The sequence below is a fragment of the Dromiciops gliroides genome, chromosome 1 (genome assembly GCF_019393635.1).
Source record: "Dromiciops gliroides isolate mDroGli1 chromosome 1, mDroGli1.pri, whole genome shotgun sequence".
Classification (NCBI taxonomy): Eukaryota; Metazoa; Chordata; class Mammalia; order Microbiotheria; family Microbiotheriidae; genus Dromiciops; species Dromiciops gliroides.
The window spans coordinates 667,725,450-667,740,209 of NC_057861.1; the positions used below are offsets into that span (position 1 = coordinate 667,725,450).

Consider the following 14,760-nt stretch of genomic DNA (forward strand, 5'->3'; position numbering starts at 1 on the left):
CTTGACACTTGTTGCGTGACCCTGGGCAAGTCACTTGCCCTCATTGCCCCACACAAAAAAATCTAAACACTTTATCCTTACTTAACCTCTCCTGATTGCTTGCTAATATTACATTTTAATTTTCCCTTGACTCTTATGTATTTTCAAGATTTCTGCTATGTTGTTTTTAACATCTAAATGGGTGTGGTTCTAATCATTCCCCCACCCCAGTCTTGAATCACTGATAAATTCAGCAAGAGTTTAGGCTTTTATTATTTATTATAAGTTAGGGAGGAAGAGAGATTGAGAACAGATGTCCTTATAGCATTGGAAATCCTAGCTCAGATCTAATTCGGTATAGCCAGAGAGAAAGAAAACAATTTCCTTTCCTAGACATCTCTCACCAAGTTGGTGTCTGTAACAACCTAAGAGCCCCTCCCACGTCCCAGCCCCCGGGGGGCCACCCCCCCCCCATTCTCCATCTGCCATCAAGCTCATTTCTGAACTAAAAGTGGGTGATCTTCTGCCGATTCTCACAGAAGCTGTCTGTGAAACAGGAAGCAGGGTTGTCCACACACACAGTTCCAAGCTAATTGGCTGGTAGCTTTGATTGACATGACTACAGGCATTTCTATAGAGTGTAACTTCGGACCCAAGTCACATGCTTTCTCCTCAGGACAGAGCTCTGATTCTCACATTACTCAATTCTGGTCTTTTCATCAGAAATACTTGGAAGTTTTTCTATTTCATTAAAGGTTCATTTCCCCCCCCCACCCCCCATAGGATTATACTGTTTTGCTGGGTAAGTCTATTTATTTGTTTTAATCCTAAATACTTTTTCTTCATGAAAATTCATCCCCTTCTCCTCCTCAATAACTGACACTATCCTGGTCAAGCCCTTATTATTCCTACACTTGGACTATTTGCAATAGTCTGCTGCTAGTGGGGTCTGCCTGCTTCAAATCTCTTCACTCCAACCCATTCTCCATTCAGCCACCCCAAGTGATTTTCCTAAAGTTCAGGTTTGCCCATATCCTCTAAACTTCAGTTCTTCCCCTATTCCCATAGGAACAAATACAAAATCCTCTGTTTAGGTTCCAAAGCCCTTCAGGGACTAGTTCTCCCTACCTTTCTAGTGTTTTTACACACTAACTCCCTATCACATTCTCTTCAGTCCAGTAATACTGGTTCCTTCCTGGCTGTTTCCCAACAAGACACTTCATCTTTCTGCTCCAGGCATTTTCTCTGGCTGATCTCCCATGCTTGGAGTATTGTCCTTCCTCATCCCCACATTCCATCTTCTAACAGGAAGCCCTTTCCCAACTCCTCTGAATTTTAGTGCTTTCCCTCTTTAATGACTTCCTATTTATCATTTATATGGTTTGTTTGTGACATATTTGCTTGCTGTCTCTTCCATTACCATAGTGAACTCTTATGGGCAAGGGACTTTCTTTTGTCTCTTTTTATATCCTTAGCACTTAGCACAACATATGGTATATAGTAGGTACTTAACATATAAATCTTTATTGACCTGACTGATGATTGTAGCATGGGAGATGGAACATTTGATAGGGACCCTCTACTTCTCTGGGGTCTTTTGGTGACTGAGCATAGAATGAGCTTAGGCCTTCTTTACCTGACTCCTAGAGGGTGAGGATCTCCTATAGTTCTGACAGTAGCAATAGACACTAGGAATAATCATAGTAGTGGTAGTGGTAGCAGCATGCAGGAGCAGCAGTAGCAGTAGTAGTAGTAGTAAGCCCCCTAGAACTTAATTTAGTTGCCTTAGTTCACAACATAATCTCATTCTTCTCTCAACTTCTTATAATACTTACATGTCATAGGAGTTTTTTGTAGGGAGATAGTGGCACAGAGATAGAATGTTTGGAGTCAGGAAGATCAGAGTTCATTCTGCTTCTAGGACCAGGAGGAAGTCACTAAAGCGCATAGAGACAATGTACGTAAAACTACTTAAAGTGCTAGATACATGCTAGCTATACATTGACTCTAAACAATATGTTTATTTTATTCACCTTCCTAAATCTTCTCTCTTAGGTGAGTGAGCTCCTCGAGATACTTACTATACCCTATTTTGTCCTGTTGTAGATGAGCAGTAATCTGCCTTAGGAAAGCTTCCCCAAGAAAAGAGTAACAGAGCATCAGAGAGCTCTGGCTTTAGGGGAGGTCAGAGCTCTTAAAGAGGACCTAATAACTAAAATCTGGACCAAAGGGACTGCGAATTATTCAAGTGTGGGATGATGAGGGTGATGAGAGAGGCTCTTTCCTTCCATCAATTAATCAATAAACATGAAGTGCCTCTAAGTCCTAAGCATTGCGCTCTCTCCAGGCAGGTGAGTGCTGACCATGTTTAGCTGAGATTGGAGGAGGAGGCAATCTTATGAACTGAAAACAGCATAGGAGAGAATACTGTATCCAACTCTCAGCTTGGGCACTTTTGTGCCCAAGCGCAAGTGACTTCTCCTGCCTTCAGGGCTCAAAGTTTCTCTTTGGTGAAATAAAGAAGGTTGGATTAGATCATCTCTAATGATCCTTCATTCTCTCATTTCAGGATCGTATGACAACCCCTTCCATAGAGTTGTGGGGGACTGTTTTTTTTTTTTTTTTTGCGGGCCGGGTAACACAGCTAGCTAGTAAGTGTTAAGTGTCTGAGGCCGGATTTGAACTCAGGTCCTCCTGAATCCAGGACCAGTGCTCTATCCACTGCGCCACCTAGCTGCCCCGGGATTGTTTTCTTGATCTGGGCCAAGGCAACTCCAGAAACTGCTTGGATTTATAAAACTTGACACTTCTGTAATTTATTTTAGTGAGTCGCTTGGGGCCAATATGGTGAGTGATTTGCCCAGGGTAATAGTATCAGTGGTAGAACTCGAACCCAGGTCTTTCTGACACCAAATCCTCACCTTCATCCACTTTGCATCTCTCATACCTTAGGTGAATGGGAAAGTTCTGGAGTCTGGGGAATACCCCCAAGGCAAGGAATAGAGGATGAGGAGAGAATGATATACTCGAGCAACCTGTAGGAGAAAAGCATTTCTCTAGCTCTGAGGCTGGAGGCCGTGGCTCCTTACTCCAGTTCGTAGCATTTATTAGGCGCCTACTGTCTGCCAGGATAAACGCTGGGATTACAAAGAAAGGAGAATGACAGGCTCGGTTATGAAGTTCATAGTCTAACGAGAGAGATAATATGCAAACAATTAAGTACAAACAAGTTATATAACGGATAAATTGGAAACAATCAGCAGAGAGAGGGCCCAGACTTAAGAGAAAGCGGGAAAGACTCCTTTAGGAGGTAGAACTGAGCGCATCGGTTAAAGAGGGGATGGTGGCTGCGCGCGCACCCTTAGGAGCGCGGAGGAGGGCGGGGAGGAAAAAAAGTTTGTGAACGGACGGAAATCTTAAGAGCAGGGGAGCGAGCTTAGCGCATGCGTCCCCACGTGCGCGCGGCGGCCCAATGCTTTACGAGCCGAAGCGCGGGCGGGGGCGGGCCGGGCCTGGGCTGGAGGAGAAGGAAGTGGGAGGAGGGAAGAGGAGGAGGAGGAACCAAGGCGCGCGCGAGGCCGCCCCGCTGGAGTTGGGAGGTGCGCGCGCAGGCGGCAAGTCCCAGAGCAGGCGGCGGCAGCGGACACAGGCAACGGCGACAATGGCCGCGACGGCGGGCGGTGGGGGCGGCGGCGCCCCAGGGGCGGCGGCGAGCGGCGCTGGGCCGGGGAGCGCGGCGGCGGCGGCGGTGGGCCTGGCGCTGTGTCGGCGGAAGGACGGGGGCCCGGCTGGCAAGTTTTGGGAGAGCCCGGAAACGGTTTCCCAGCTGGACTCGGTGCGAGTCTGGCTCGGCAAGCACTACAAGAAGGTGGGTCCTCGCGGGGGGCGGCCGCGGGGCTGGAGGTGGGGGGGGAACGGCCGCGGGGGGAGGTGGGGGTGGGGAGCGGCCCGGTGGGGCCCTCCCCCTCTCGCAGCCCTTCCCCCCCCCCACTCCCCGCCATGAGGGACAACAAAGGGCGGCCCGCGGCTCTGGGGCTTCCCCTCTCCACCTCCCCCAGGGGCCTTTCTTTCCTGCCGGCGGGGGGCCTGGGGGCGCCGCGGACTCGGTTTTGGCTTGGGCGGGCGCGCCCCACGCGTGAATGGGAGAGCGGTGAGCGTCGCCTCCAGGAAGTCTTCCCAGATGTGCCTCCTCCTCCCCCACCCCTGGTTGGGTAGCCACCCTCCCCCTAGAGCCTCCTGTTGCACTTTTCTTAGCTAATGCTTCGTGGTCTTTGACCGTAAGCACCCTGAAGGCCGGCCGTTATCTAACCTTTGCATCCCCTCTCTCTGATGTGCCCGGAGTCCTAGGGCTGATTGTTAATTTAGTTGTTGGAGGGGGGGGTGGGCGGGGAGTGCTGCAGCGTCCTTAAACTGGGGGAGCTCTAGACCTTGAGTATGCCAGCCCCCCAAATCCCAGCACTGTGGCCCGAACACATGACTCCCTTTCCCTTCAAAACATCCCAACAAAGGAGCACCTTCATTCTTAATCTTTTTATTTTATTACTTTTTTTAAAAGACGTGATAATCTACAGAACATGGGAACCTATTATATACAGTTTGGTTAGATAAATAAGGTGGTTGAAACCCATTTTAATTATTTTTTTAAACCATAGCGTTTCAAAGTTTGCAAAGCAGTTTATGCAGTAACATACCATCTTATAACAACCGAGTGAGATATATTCTATTCATTGTACAGATAGGGAAACTGAGGATGAGACCTTAATTGGCCTGCCCTGAGTCACAAAGCTAGGAGGTGCTTAAGACAGGACTTGAATTCAGGTCTTTCTGACTCAAGGCTAGCATTTAACTGTACCTTCTTTCTACTTTTCAGGCTTTTTTTTTTTTTTTAAGATACTTGGATTGGAAAGCATGTCAGTTGGGGGAAGTTGGTAAAACTAGCCTGAAGTTTTTTTGGAGTTTGTAACCTCAAAATAAGCTTACAAAAATGTCTAAGAGAACGGCATAGAAGATTTTTTTCTAGAAATATTTTTTAAATTTTATTTTTAAATTTTGAACTTAAATGTCCCTGACCCCACCAATCATCTTCATTCATCTACAAAGAAGATGATTCTATGTGAATTTACATTTCACACTGCTTGCTTTTCAAAAAAAAAGGATAAAATGAATTCATGTTTGCTTTCATAACAAACTGCTTATTTGTTATTACCTTCTGTGAAATGCATTGAATATTTAGGAGAAAGTTAATAACTGGAGTTAAAAGCTTAATGATTATGAAATGCTTGTTGCCAAGTACAAGTATTAATTTCATTTCACTTTTTGCAACTCAGAAGCTGGTGTCATTGCTTTTTTAGATGCTTACTGTTAAGTGCTACTTTACATTGTGGTGGAAAGAGCCCTGAATTTGGAATTACAGGACCTGAATTTGAACCCCACCTCTGCCACTTATGTTGTGTGAGACCCTGGGACAGTCACTTAAACTCTGGATCTCAGTTTCCTTATCTTTAAAATCATTGGGTTTGACTAGATCACCTTAACCTATCTAGCTCTAGATTGATGATCTAATAAGCTTATCGTGTGTAAGAAAATCTTTTGCCAACTTTACCAAATGGAAATAAACGTGTGTGTGTGTGTGTGTGTGTGTGTGTGTGTGTGTGAGAGAGAGAGAGAGAGGCAATTGGGGTTAAGTGACTTGCCCAGGGTCACACAGTGTCAAGTGTCTGAGGCCGGATTTGAACTCAGGTCCTCCTGATTCCAGGGCTGGTGCTCTATCCACTGCGCCACCTAGCTGCCCCGAAATAAACTTTTATTAGAGTCGATAAGAGCCTTCTGTAAGGTTTATGGAATTGAGTCTCTACCATTGGTTTTCAAACTTTTTGGTCTCAGGACTCATTTACACTCCTAAAAATTGACTGCTTTTGTTTATGTGGGTTACATATCAGTGTTTACTGTATTATAAAGTGTCTTAGCATTATTATGAAAAATCGTTTTGACTTCTTGGACCCCTTAAAAGGGTTTTGAGACTCTTGAGTTTCCCAGACCACACTTTGAAGTAAGAGACTAGACCCCACCTCTGCTTTTCCAGTATTTCCCTGTTTTTCTTTTGGTTTAGCTGCTTAAGGAGTGTGCTTGAGATATGTTTTGAGGCTCACCAGCAGAACTATCTTCTTTACTGTTTTGGAGGAGCTGGTGTTTTTGTTCAGGTGGTTTAGGGGGGTCACTGTCAACTGGCTGTAGAGCAGATCCAGATGTACATTTCTAGGGAAGAACTAGTGCTCCATATATTATTATTCTAAGCCACTAAGTACCCAAGTGTGTGTTTATCCTTGATCTTTTTCTGTGGCTTGAAATTAAAGTTTAAGCTTGGCTCCAAGAAGAGTCAAGAAAATCCACATACTCCCTTTGTAAAGGTGGGGGACTATGTGGGTAGAGTATTGTATATCCTGTCAGACACTGTTTTCCTAAACTGTTTAAAATTTTTTTCTTTTTATATCTGTTAAACTTGCTGAGTAGAGCAGGGCAAGAGACATTTAGAAATATATGATGTAAAAACAAAAATTATCAATGAAAATAAAATGTTCTAGAAGCACATAATATTTAATGGACAAAAAGGGCGATTATGGTAGTTGTGGGAAAATACTTTAATATCTTAAAATGTTTTAAGTAAAATACTGATATTTTATATCATTTTCAATAGCGTTAAGGACAGTTCTGAAAATGCAAGTTATAACTTTTATATTTTGTAATGAGGCCTGGACCAAGCAAAAAGTATATTCTTCTATTCAAAGATTAGTCTGTTATTTTCATTGGTGTACCAGATAATATTCCAAAGCTGTGGAAATTATGCTAATTGAGGAACAAAGAGTAAGTTATGGTTCTTTTCTTTAAGGATTTTACAGTGTAGTTGGGGGAAACAAGATACCTACAAATGGAGAAAGTGCTTGAAAAGTGCTGAATGTGTCATTAAGTCAATTATACATAATTGGCAGTATTTTTCCTAACCTGATTGAAAATAATATCTGTGAATATAAAACTAGTTTGTTAATTTTTAATCTTAATATCATTTTTCATGGACATCAACAAATGAAATCATGAAAGAACTTTGAAAAGTACAGTACTGTCAGGTGGTAATGTTGTTACTGTTATATTGTCCCCAAGATTTTTGTTTTGGTAAGATAGTGAAACATTCATTCATGCTCAGGCATGCTTCCTCCCTCCCTCCCCCCCCTTCCCCTCTCCCCCACCATTTCATGTAACAGATTCTGTTATTTTAGTTATAACTATCAGTGAAACTGTTAAAATCTTTACAATATGCAAACAAAAAATATTCATTGCTTGCCTTTCCATGTTAAATTTTTCATTGTGTAGGTTGGGAATGAGGTACATTGCTAGTTTTCATAGATAAATATGCTTTATCAGATGAATTTTGATTTCTTGTTATTGGGTAGTTAAAATAGTCTAACTAGAATCAGTTATTTACAAACCTTGATAGCCTAGGAGATATTTTAATGGGAAGGGGAGGGAAGAGCCTTGTGGTCTTTATTTTTAAAAAGAAACTCCCTCCCCCTCAACCCATTTAGTTATTTTTCTTGTGGTCTTTAAAACTCAGGTATTCATACTTTGGAAATGCTTCTTTTTCTAGTTTTGAAAAGTATATCCATAAGGTTTGTCATGTAGATTTTATGGACTGACCAGTGTTAACTAAGAACTTTGCTGTGAAATGAAATTTGTAATATTAGCAGTCACCTTAGTCAATAATATCTTAAATTTTTTTTAATTAAAAAAAATATCAGTGTACCTAGGGGGGGAAAAAATGGAAGTCTTGGAAGTGGTACATGAAGTAGTTTAGTATTACTCCATGAGTATAATCTAGACTTTACTACTCTTCGTTACTGTGAGTTAACATTCCTGAGTCTCAGCTCCCCTGTTGTTGTTTGTTTGTTTGTTTTTTAAAGAAAAAAAATGGTGCTTAAACTGGATGAACTTTAAAGTCCCTTCCACTTCTAAGTTTAGACTTCTAGATATGCATTGAACTTTTGTTGGGAATGGAAAATAGCTGAAGAAAAAGAATTGTTGGTATCTCAAACACTTTTCCAACAGCATGTTGCAGTTTTAGTTTGTTTATTGCTCTACAAGTAATAGTTAAATATCTTCTTTTGAAGAATAATTTTCTAATGGTTGTGACAATATTTGAAACATTAGGCAACTTTTTTAAAAGTATGGCATAAATGGTTGCATTTAAGGTGCCAGCAACCAAGGACTTAAAATTGGTGGTTGTCAGACTTGAACTCTGTCAACTTTCTGATTGCGTGTAAATGTACACTTATTTGGTCTTTTGAAATGTGTTTTTATAAAAACCTTTAAGATAAAGGGAATCTAGTTAGGATAGAGAAAAGATTGCTTGCAGAAAATAAAGCATTTCAACCATAAATACTAGTTGTCAGCAATTAATTACAGCTTGGCTATTCCATTTATACATTGAAAAACTAATGCGTTTAAGCAAATCAAAACTCCTTGAACATGTTGTAAGCTTTTAAAATAATTGTCTTTTTATATCAGGTTACATATATGGCTACAGCACGAAATGAGTTCTCTTCAATCTAATGAATGAACATGTGACTTTGCAATAATGGTACACTGTGTAGCTGTTATTATCTTGTAGTTGCACCCATCAGTCTGACTTTTAAAATCATTTAGTATAATAGAAACAAACACATTAAGATTGAAATGTTGAATGGAGCCTGTCAAGTTGGCTTGAAGTTGGGAAATGAGGAGGAATAGCTTGTGTAGAGTATTCTTGAGACTGGAAGAAATTACTGTAATGTTAAAACCAGTAAATTTATTGGTTTTTTTGTTAGGGCATGGAGTTGGGGAGCAAAGGTGAATTTGTACCTTCTAGCCAAATTTGGCTTATTAACAGCATTCTACTGAGTACTTCAGCTGTAATCTGCTAAAACCCATAGCACTTAGTGTCTTTCACATTCAGCTCTTATTAATTACTACCTTGTGAGATATTATTGTTTAGGGGCAGCTAGATGGCGCAGTGGATAGAGCACCGGCCCTGGAGTCAGGAGTAGCTGAGTTTAAATCCGGCCTCAGACACTTAACACTTACTAGCCGTGTGACCCTGGGCAAGTCACTTATCCCCAATTGCCTCACTAAAAAAAAACAAGGAGAGATTATTGTTTAGCTCTCCATTTGTGTAACTTGTTTCTCTAACTACATTGTAAAAATCTCAAAAGTAGGAATTTAATCTTACTAATTTTTCATCCCTTAGTATAGTACTTCCCCCTGCTTTGGAATGGAAGAAAGGAACTTAGATAATTGTTGCATCAATAAAAATATCTATAGATGTTAATTTGAATAAAATAACACTGAATCTAGTTAAATACATAGTATGAGCATATCCATTTCTTTTTTTTAGCCTTTTTTTTCTTTTCAATAAAATAATGATTGTTTTTGCTTTAAGTTGAAGGTTTCTTTTAGGTGTTACTTTTACTGTGTTTAAGTATATTATCTTCTTGTTGTTGTTAACACTTTTCATAGCAGAAATTTGACCAAGATTAAGGCTTTATTTGTATTTTGCAGTATGTTCAAGCAGATGCTCCTACCAATAAAACTTTGGCTGGGCTGGTAGTACAGCTTCTACAGTTTCAAGAAGATGCCTTTGGGAAGCATGTCACCAATCCTGCCTTCACCAAGCTTCCTGTAAGTAGCACTTTCCTCTCTGTTTTATTTACCTTCTGCCCAACATGTGGGGTTTAAGTATATTCCTGATAGAAAAAATTAAAAGCTATTTCCTAGCCTCTTGTTAGGGCAGCTGGGTGGCTCAGTGGATAGAGTGCTGGGTCTGGAGTCAGGAAAACTCCTTTTCCTGAGTTTAAATCCAGGCTTCAGACACTTACTGGCTGGGTAATCCTGGGCAAGTAATTTGCCTCAGCTTTCTCATCTGTAAAATGATCTGAAGAAGGAAATGGCAAACCACTCCAGTGTCTTTGTCAAGAAAGCCCTAGATGAGTTCATGAAGAGTCAGACATGACTGAAAACAACTGAATAACAACAAAAGACTCTTATTAGTGCTTGAAAGGAAAGAGCAGTAAGAATTCAGATAGAAACAAAATCATTTAAAATCACTTTGATGAACTCCATTACTTTTCAGTAGTGAGCCAGGATCTTACAAATTGCTAGTGATGATTCTCAAATCTCCTTATGTACCCCTAATTTCTTTGTTGAACTCCAGTCTCACATCTCCAATCCCTTATTAGACATCTCCAACTGCATGTCTTATAGACATTTCCAACTCAGCAGGTACCAAATCAAAATCATTATCATTCCTCCCACATTTGCTCACTTTCTATATTTCCATATTACTGTTGAGGGCATCCCCCATTCAGCTGTCAGCATGATCTTTAAAAGTGAAAGCCTGACCAAATCCCATTCCCCTGCACTCCTCTACAGTCAACTTCAGGGGGCTTCCTATCACTTATAGGATCAAATATTAAGTCCTCTATTTGGTGTTCAGCAACTTTCATCACTTGCCCTGTCTCCTACTTTTCCAGTTTTCTTACAGCTTGACTCCCCTTAACACCCTTTGATTCATTGACATTGGCCTCCTTATTGTTCTTGACATCTTTGACTGTTTCCCCATGCTTGGAATGTTTTCCCTCTTCATCTCATGCCTTCTGCTTTCCTTGGTTAACTTGAAGTCCCTGATAAAATCCCAAGCTATACAGGAACCTTTTCCCAATTAATTCCTCTTAATTCTAGAACCTTCCCTCTGTTATTTTTTAACATATCCTGTATATAACTTGTTCATACATAGTTATTTGCTTGTTGTTTTCCCCATTAGATTGTGAGCTCCTCGAGAGCAGGACTGTCTTTTTTTTTTTTTTTCTTTGTATCCTCAGCACTCTGCCTGGTAAAAAATAGGCACTTAACAAATATTGATTGACTCACTGTCCCCTGGACTGTTTAAAAGGTCATATATGTTGGCCAGTTCTGAGTAACTTTCCTTAGTCTTGTACTTTCAGTCCCTTAAATCCTTACGACATTACTGCCATCCTAGTTTGTCCTGTATATCAGAAACTTTGACACATTGATTATCTTAATATTTTCTGGCCTGAGCAGCATTGAAGTATTAAATGTTAATTAGGGATTTTTATTTCTAAGGAAAAGAGTCAAGTTTATAATGTACATGAAAGCATAAGAAAATCAAAGATCTGGAGCAGCTAGATGATGCAGTGGATAGAGCACTGGCCCTGGAGTCAGGAGGACCTGAGTTCAAATTTGGCTTTAGACACTTTAATACTTAATAGCTGTGTGACCCTGGGCAAGCCACAATCCCAATTTGCCTCACACAGAAAAAAAAAGAAAATCAAAGATCTTAGGTGCCAGCTTTACATAAACCAAATAGAAAGTTAGTATTCCTGTGCTTTTCTCTTTCTTGGATGATAACTTTCAGTCTGGAGCTGTCCCATGGGGGCTGTTTCCATATTGTTTTCCCTGAAGATTTATAATTTTTGCCATATACTCTAATCTGGTAGTGTAATGATTGGAATAACGCCACCTGCTGTAGACTTACTGTAGAAGAGTTCAGCCCATGAAGCGAAGGTCTTTGAGGGCAAGACCTGGCGTCAGGAAGTGAGGTTGGCTAGTGGGAGGAAGAAGGAAGAGACTAGTGCTTTGTCTGGTTCTTTTTTCCTTTGGACTCTGGTGGAGTGTAGAGCTAGAAATGTGCTTTCCCTTTAATAGATAGATGAATGTAGGCCTTTCTTTCTCTTTACCAAATTCTTATTCTCCTTAATAAATGCTTAAAGTCTAACTCTTGCTAAAGCTTATAATTTATTGGCGACCACTCATTAAATATTTTAGACAGTTTAGCTAGAATTTTAGCCCTTAACAGTAGTCACACAAATATATAACTAATCCTCAGTGTTCATCCTTATTTAGAATGTGATAACTAAAATATTTGCCTGATACATTGATTCCACCAGTTTTCTACCAAGAGCTCCCCAAAACACGTTATTTATTCACAATGGCCCTCCTATTTTGTTAGTATGCTGAAAAGAAATTTAAGATGAAAACAGTACTTCGTTAAAAGGAAATACCCCAAGGGAGCAGCTAGGTGGCGCAGTGGATAGAGCACTGGCCCTGGCTTCAGGAGTACCTGAGTTCAAATCCTGCCTCAGACACTTGATACTTAGTAGCTGTGTGACCCCGGGCTTGGCACTTAATCCTCATTGCCCGGCAAAACGGGAAAAGAAAGGGCAAATACCCTGTTATTGATACCAGCTTATTTGACTGACTCAGCTGGAGTATATATGAATAATAAATCAGACCTATGAACCATTTACATCAGTTTTCTGGTTCAGACAGCTAGTTCATCAGTTTTCTGGTTCAGACAGCTAATACCAAGGGACACTTGGTGGAAGTTTTTTTCCTTGATGTCTGTTAAATAAGGTTATGGATCTATTACAGACATCCCCACCTTTTCTTAATTATGCATAAAATCTTTCACCTATGAATTTATCTCTACCTTTTAAAACATATTTATATTTTCAGCCTAAATATGTCTTCAGGTAAAGAAGTTTCACAAATTTGTGAGTCATTATTTAGAGTAAACTTTATTTGTGTTTACATTCGTTATTTAAGGCTTGTAGTTCAATAACTTGGTTATCTGAAAGAATTGTAAGGGGTCACTTAATCAAGAATTTGCCTCTGGGTGGGAATACATAACCCTTAAGCCATCTAAGGCAAATAATTACTTAAACTGTTTTTAAGTGTTAAAGATCTTGAGAGTTATCAATGTTAATAACACTTTTAGTGAAATTTTTTTATATCTAAATATTTTTTGCTATAATTTCAGCCCATTTGTCTTCCTTACCTCCATGTTGGAGGAAGGAAAATTTGGTCAACACGCCCTCTTATTTATTTCCTTCACATAGTCAGTCCTTGGTTGCTATTAAGGAATAACATGGTTAACTTAAATATGCTTAACCTTAAAACTGTATCTTAGCCATTGATGGTAACATCTTTAATCATCCTTTTATCAAAGTTGTTAAAAGAAAAGAAATGGATTTGAGTTTTCTCTCTACTGCTAATCATGCTTTACTATGGGTCAGAAAGCAGTGAAAGTGTAAAAAAAAATTGGGGAGCATGGAGGAACATGTGAAACAAGGGCTTTTGTTAATCCACAGTTCTAGAAGAACTGAAAGTTGGCTATATAATTTTTCCAACTTAATCCTAACCCTTAGCTTTTCTGTATTCCTCCTTTTTCTACCTCTTTAATGATTGTGGGGTTTTTTTTTGTTTGTTTATTTTTTGTTTTTTTGGTGAGGCAATTGGGGTGAAGTGACTTGCCTAGGGTCACACAGCTAGTAAGTGCTAAGTGTCTGAGGCCAGATTTGAACTCAGGTACTCCTGACTCCAAGGCCAGTGTTCTATGCACTGTGCCACCTAGCTGCCCCTTTAATGATTGTTATTTTCCAAGGTATTCAAAACTGGACATCGTGTTCTTTTTTTTTTTGACGTGGCAATGAGGGTTAAGTCACTTGTCCGGGGTCATAAGGCTAGTAAGTGTAAAGTGTCCAAGGTCAAATTTGAACTCAGGTCCTCCTGAATGGAGGGCCAGTTCTTTATCCACTGCGCCACCTAGCTGCCCCCTGGACATGATGTTCTTGTAGCCAAATGTGTATGCAAAATTAGTTTCCCAGATTTCTACCATAATTCGTTTTTGAAAAATGGAATATTTTGTTGTGGCGCTTATAAAATATATGGCATAATTGCTTAGTGTGAACAAGCTGGAATGACAAGGAATCTTGAATTTACTATTTATTCTGAGTATTTTACCTTAGAGTAGCTAGTGTTAAATTGATGCTGTATTGATGTTTCTGGTTAAATAAATGAGTTTTTAAAATGTTTTGAAATCAGTGCTATGAGAATTCTCATTAATTTTCTTAAGCTAGGAATCATGGTGGTGGCACCTGCTGGTGAAGTATATAATACTACTGGCTAGTGCTAAGCTTTGTAAAGGAGAAATGTGGAGTCAGCATACTTTCATGTATTGGAAGAGGGCCAAGTAGAGAATAGATCTTGTAATGTGAAAAGTCCTGCTAGAACATTTTTTTTCAGTCATGTCAGGCTCTTTTGTTGTTGTTGTGTTTTGGGTTTTTTTTTGTTTTTGTTTTGTTTTTGCCCAGGGTCACACAGCTAGTAAGTGTCAAGTGTCTGAGGCTGGCTTTGAACTCAGGAACTCCTGAATCCAGGGCCAGTGCTTTATCCACTGTGCCACCTAGCTGCCCCTAGAACATATTTTTAAAAATATTTTTTCCAATTACATGTAAAAACAATTGTTAATATTTGTTTTTTAAAATTTTGAGTTCCAAATTCTCTCCTTCCCTCCCTCCTCTTCCCTCTCATTGAGAAGGCAAGCAATTTGATATAGGTTATGCATGTTCAATCATGCAAAACATATTTCCATATTAGCCAGCTTGTGAAAGAAAACACAGACCAAAGAAAAACCCACCAAAAAAAAAAGTAAAAAATAGTATGCTTCCATCCACATTCAGACTCCAGTTATTTCTCTGAAAGTGGATAGCATTTTTCATCAAGTCCTTTGAAAATGAATTGGATCTTTGTATTGCTGAGAATTGCTAAGTCATTCACAGTTGATCATTGTATAGTATTGCTGTTACTGTATACAATGTTCTCCTGGTTCCCATCTTAACATATTTAGTGTGCTCTGGGCTTGACTATCCTGTGAACACCTTTCTTATCAAATGTTTC

The 14,760-nt window shown here is 40.0% G+C and overlaps 1 protein-coding gene across 4 annotated transcripts in view; it reads left to right on the forward strand.

Annotated features, from left to right (window-relative positions):
* Window positions 1-3,545: 3,545 nt before the first annotated feature.
* SMARCC1 (SWI/SNF related, matrix associated, actin dependent regulator of chromatin subfamily c member 1) overlaps window positions 3,546-14,760 on the forward strand; it is a 173,503-nt gene continuing 162,288 nt past the window's right edge. For 3 of the 4 annotated variants that reach the window (XM_043963478.1, XM_043963485.1, XM_043963471.1), the window contains exons 1-2: window positions 3,546-3,847; window positions 9,565-9,684. In XM_043963478.1, the coding sequence (XP_043819413.1) occupies window positions 3,641-3,847; window positions 9,565-9,684 (327 nt within the window). In that variant the 5' untranslated portion in view covers window positions 3,546-3,640. The remainder of the gene's footprint in view (window positions 3,848-9,564; window positions 9,685-14,760) is intronic. The other variant, XM_043963462.1, reaches the window with a different exon arrangement.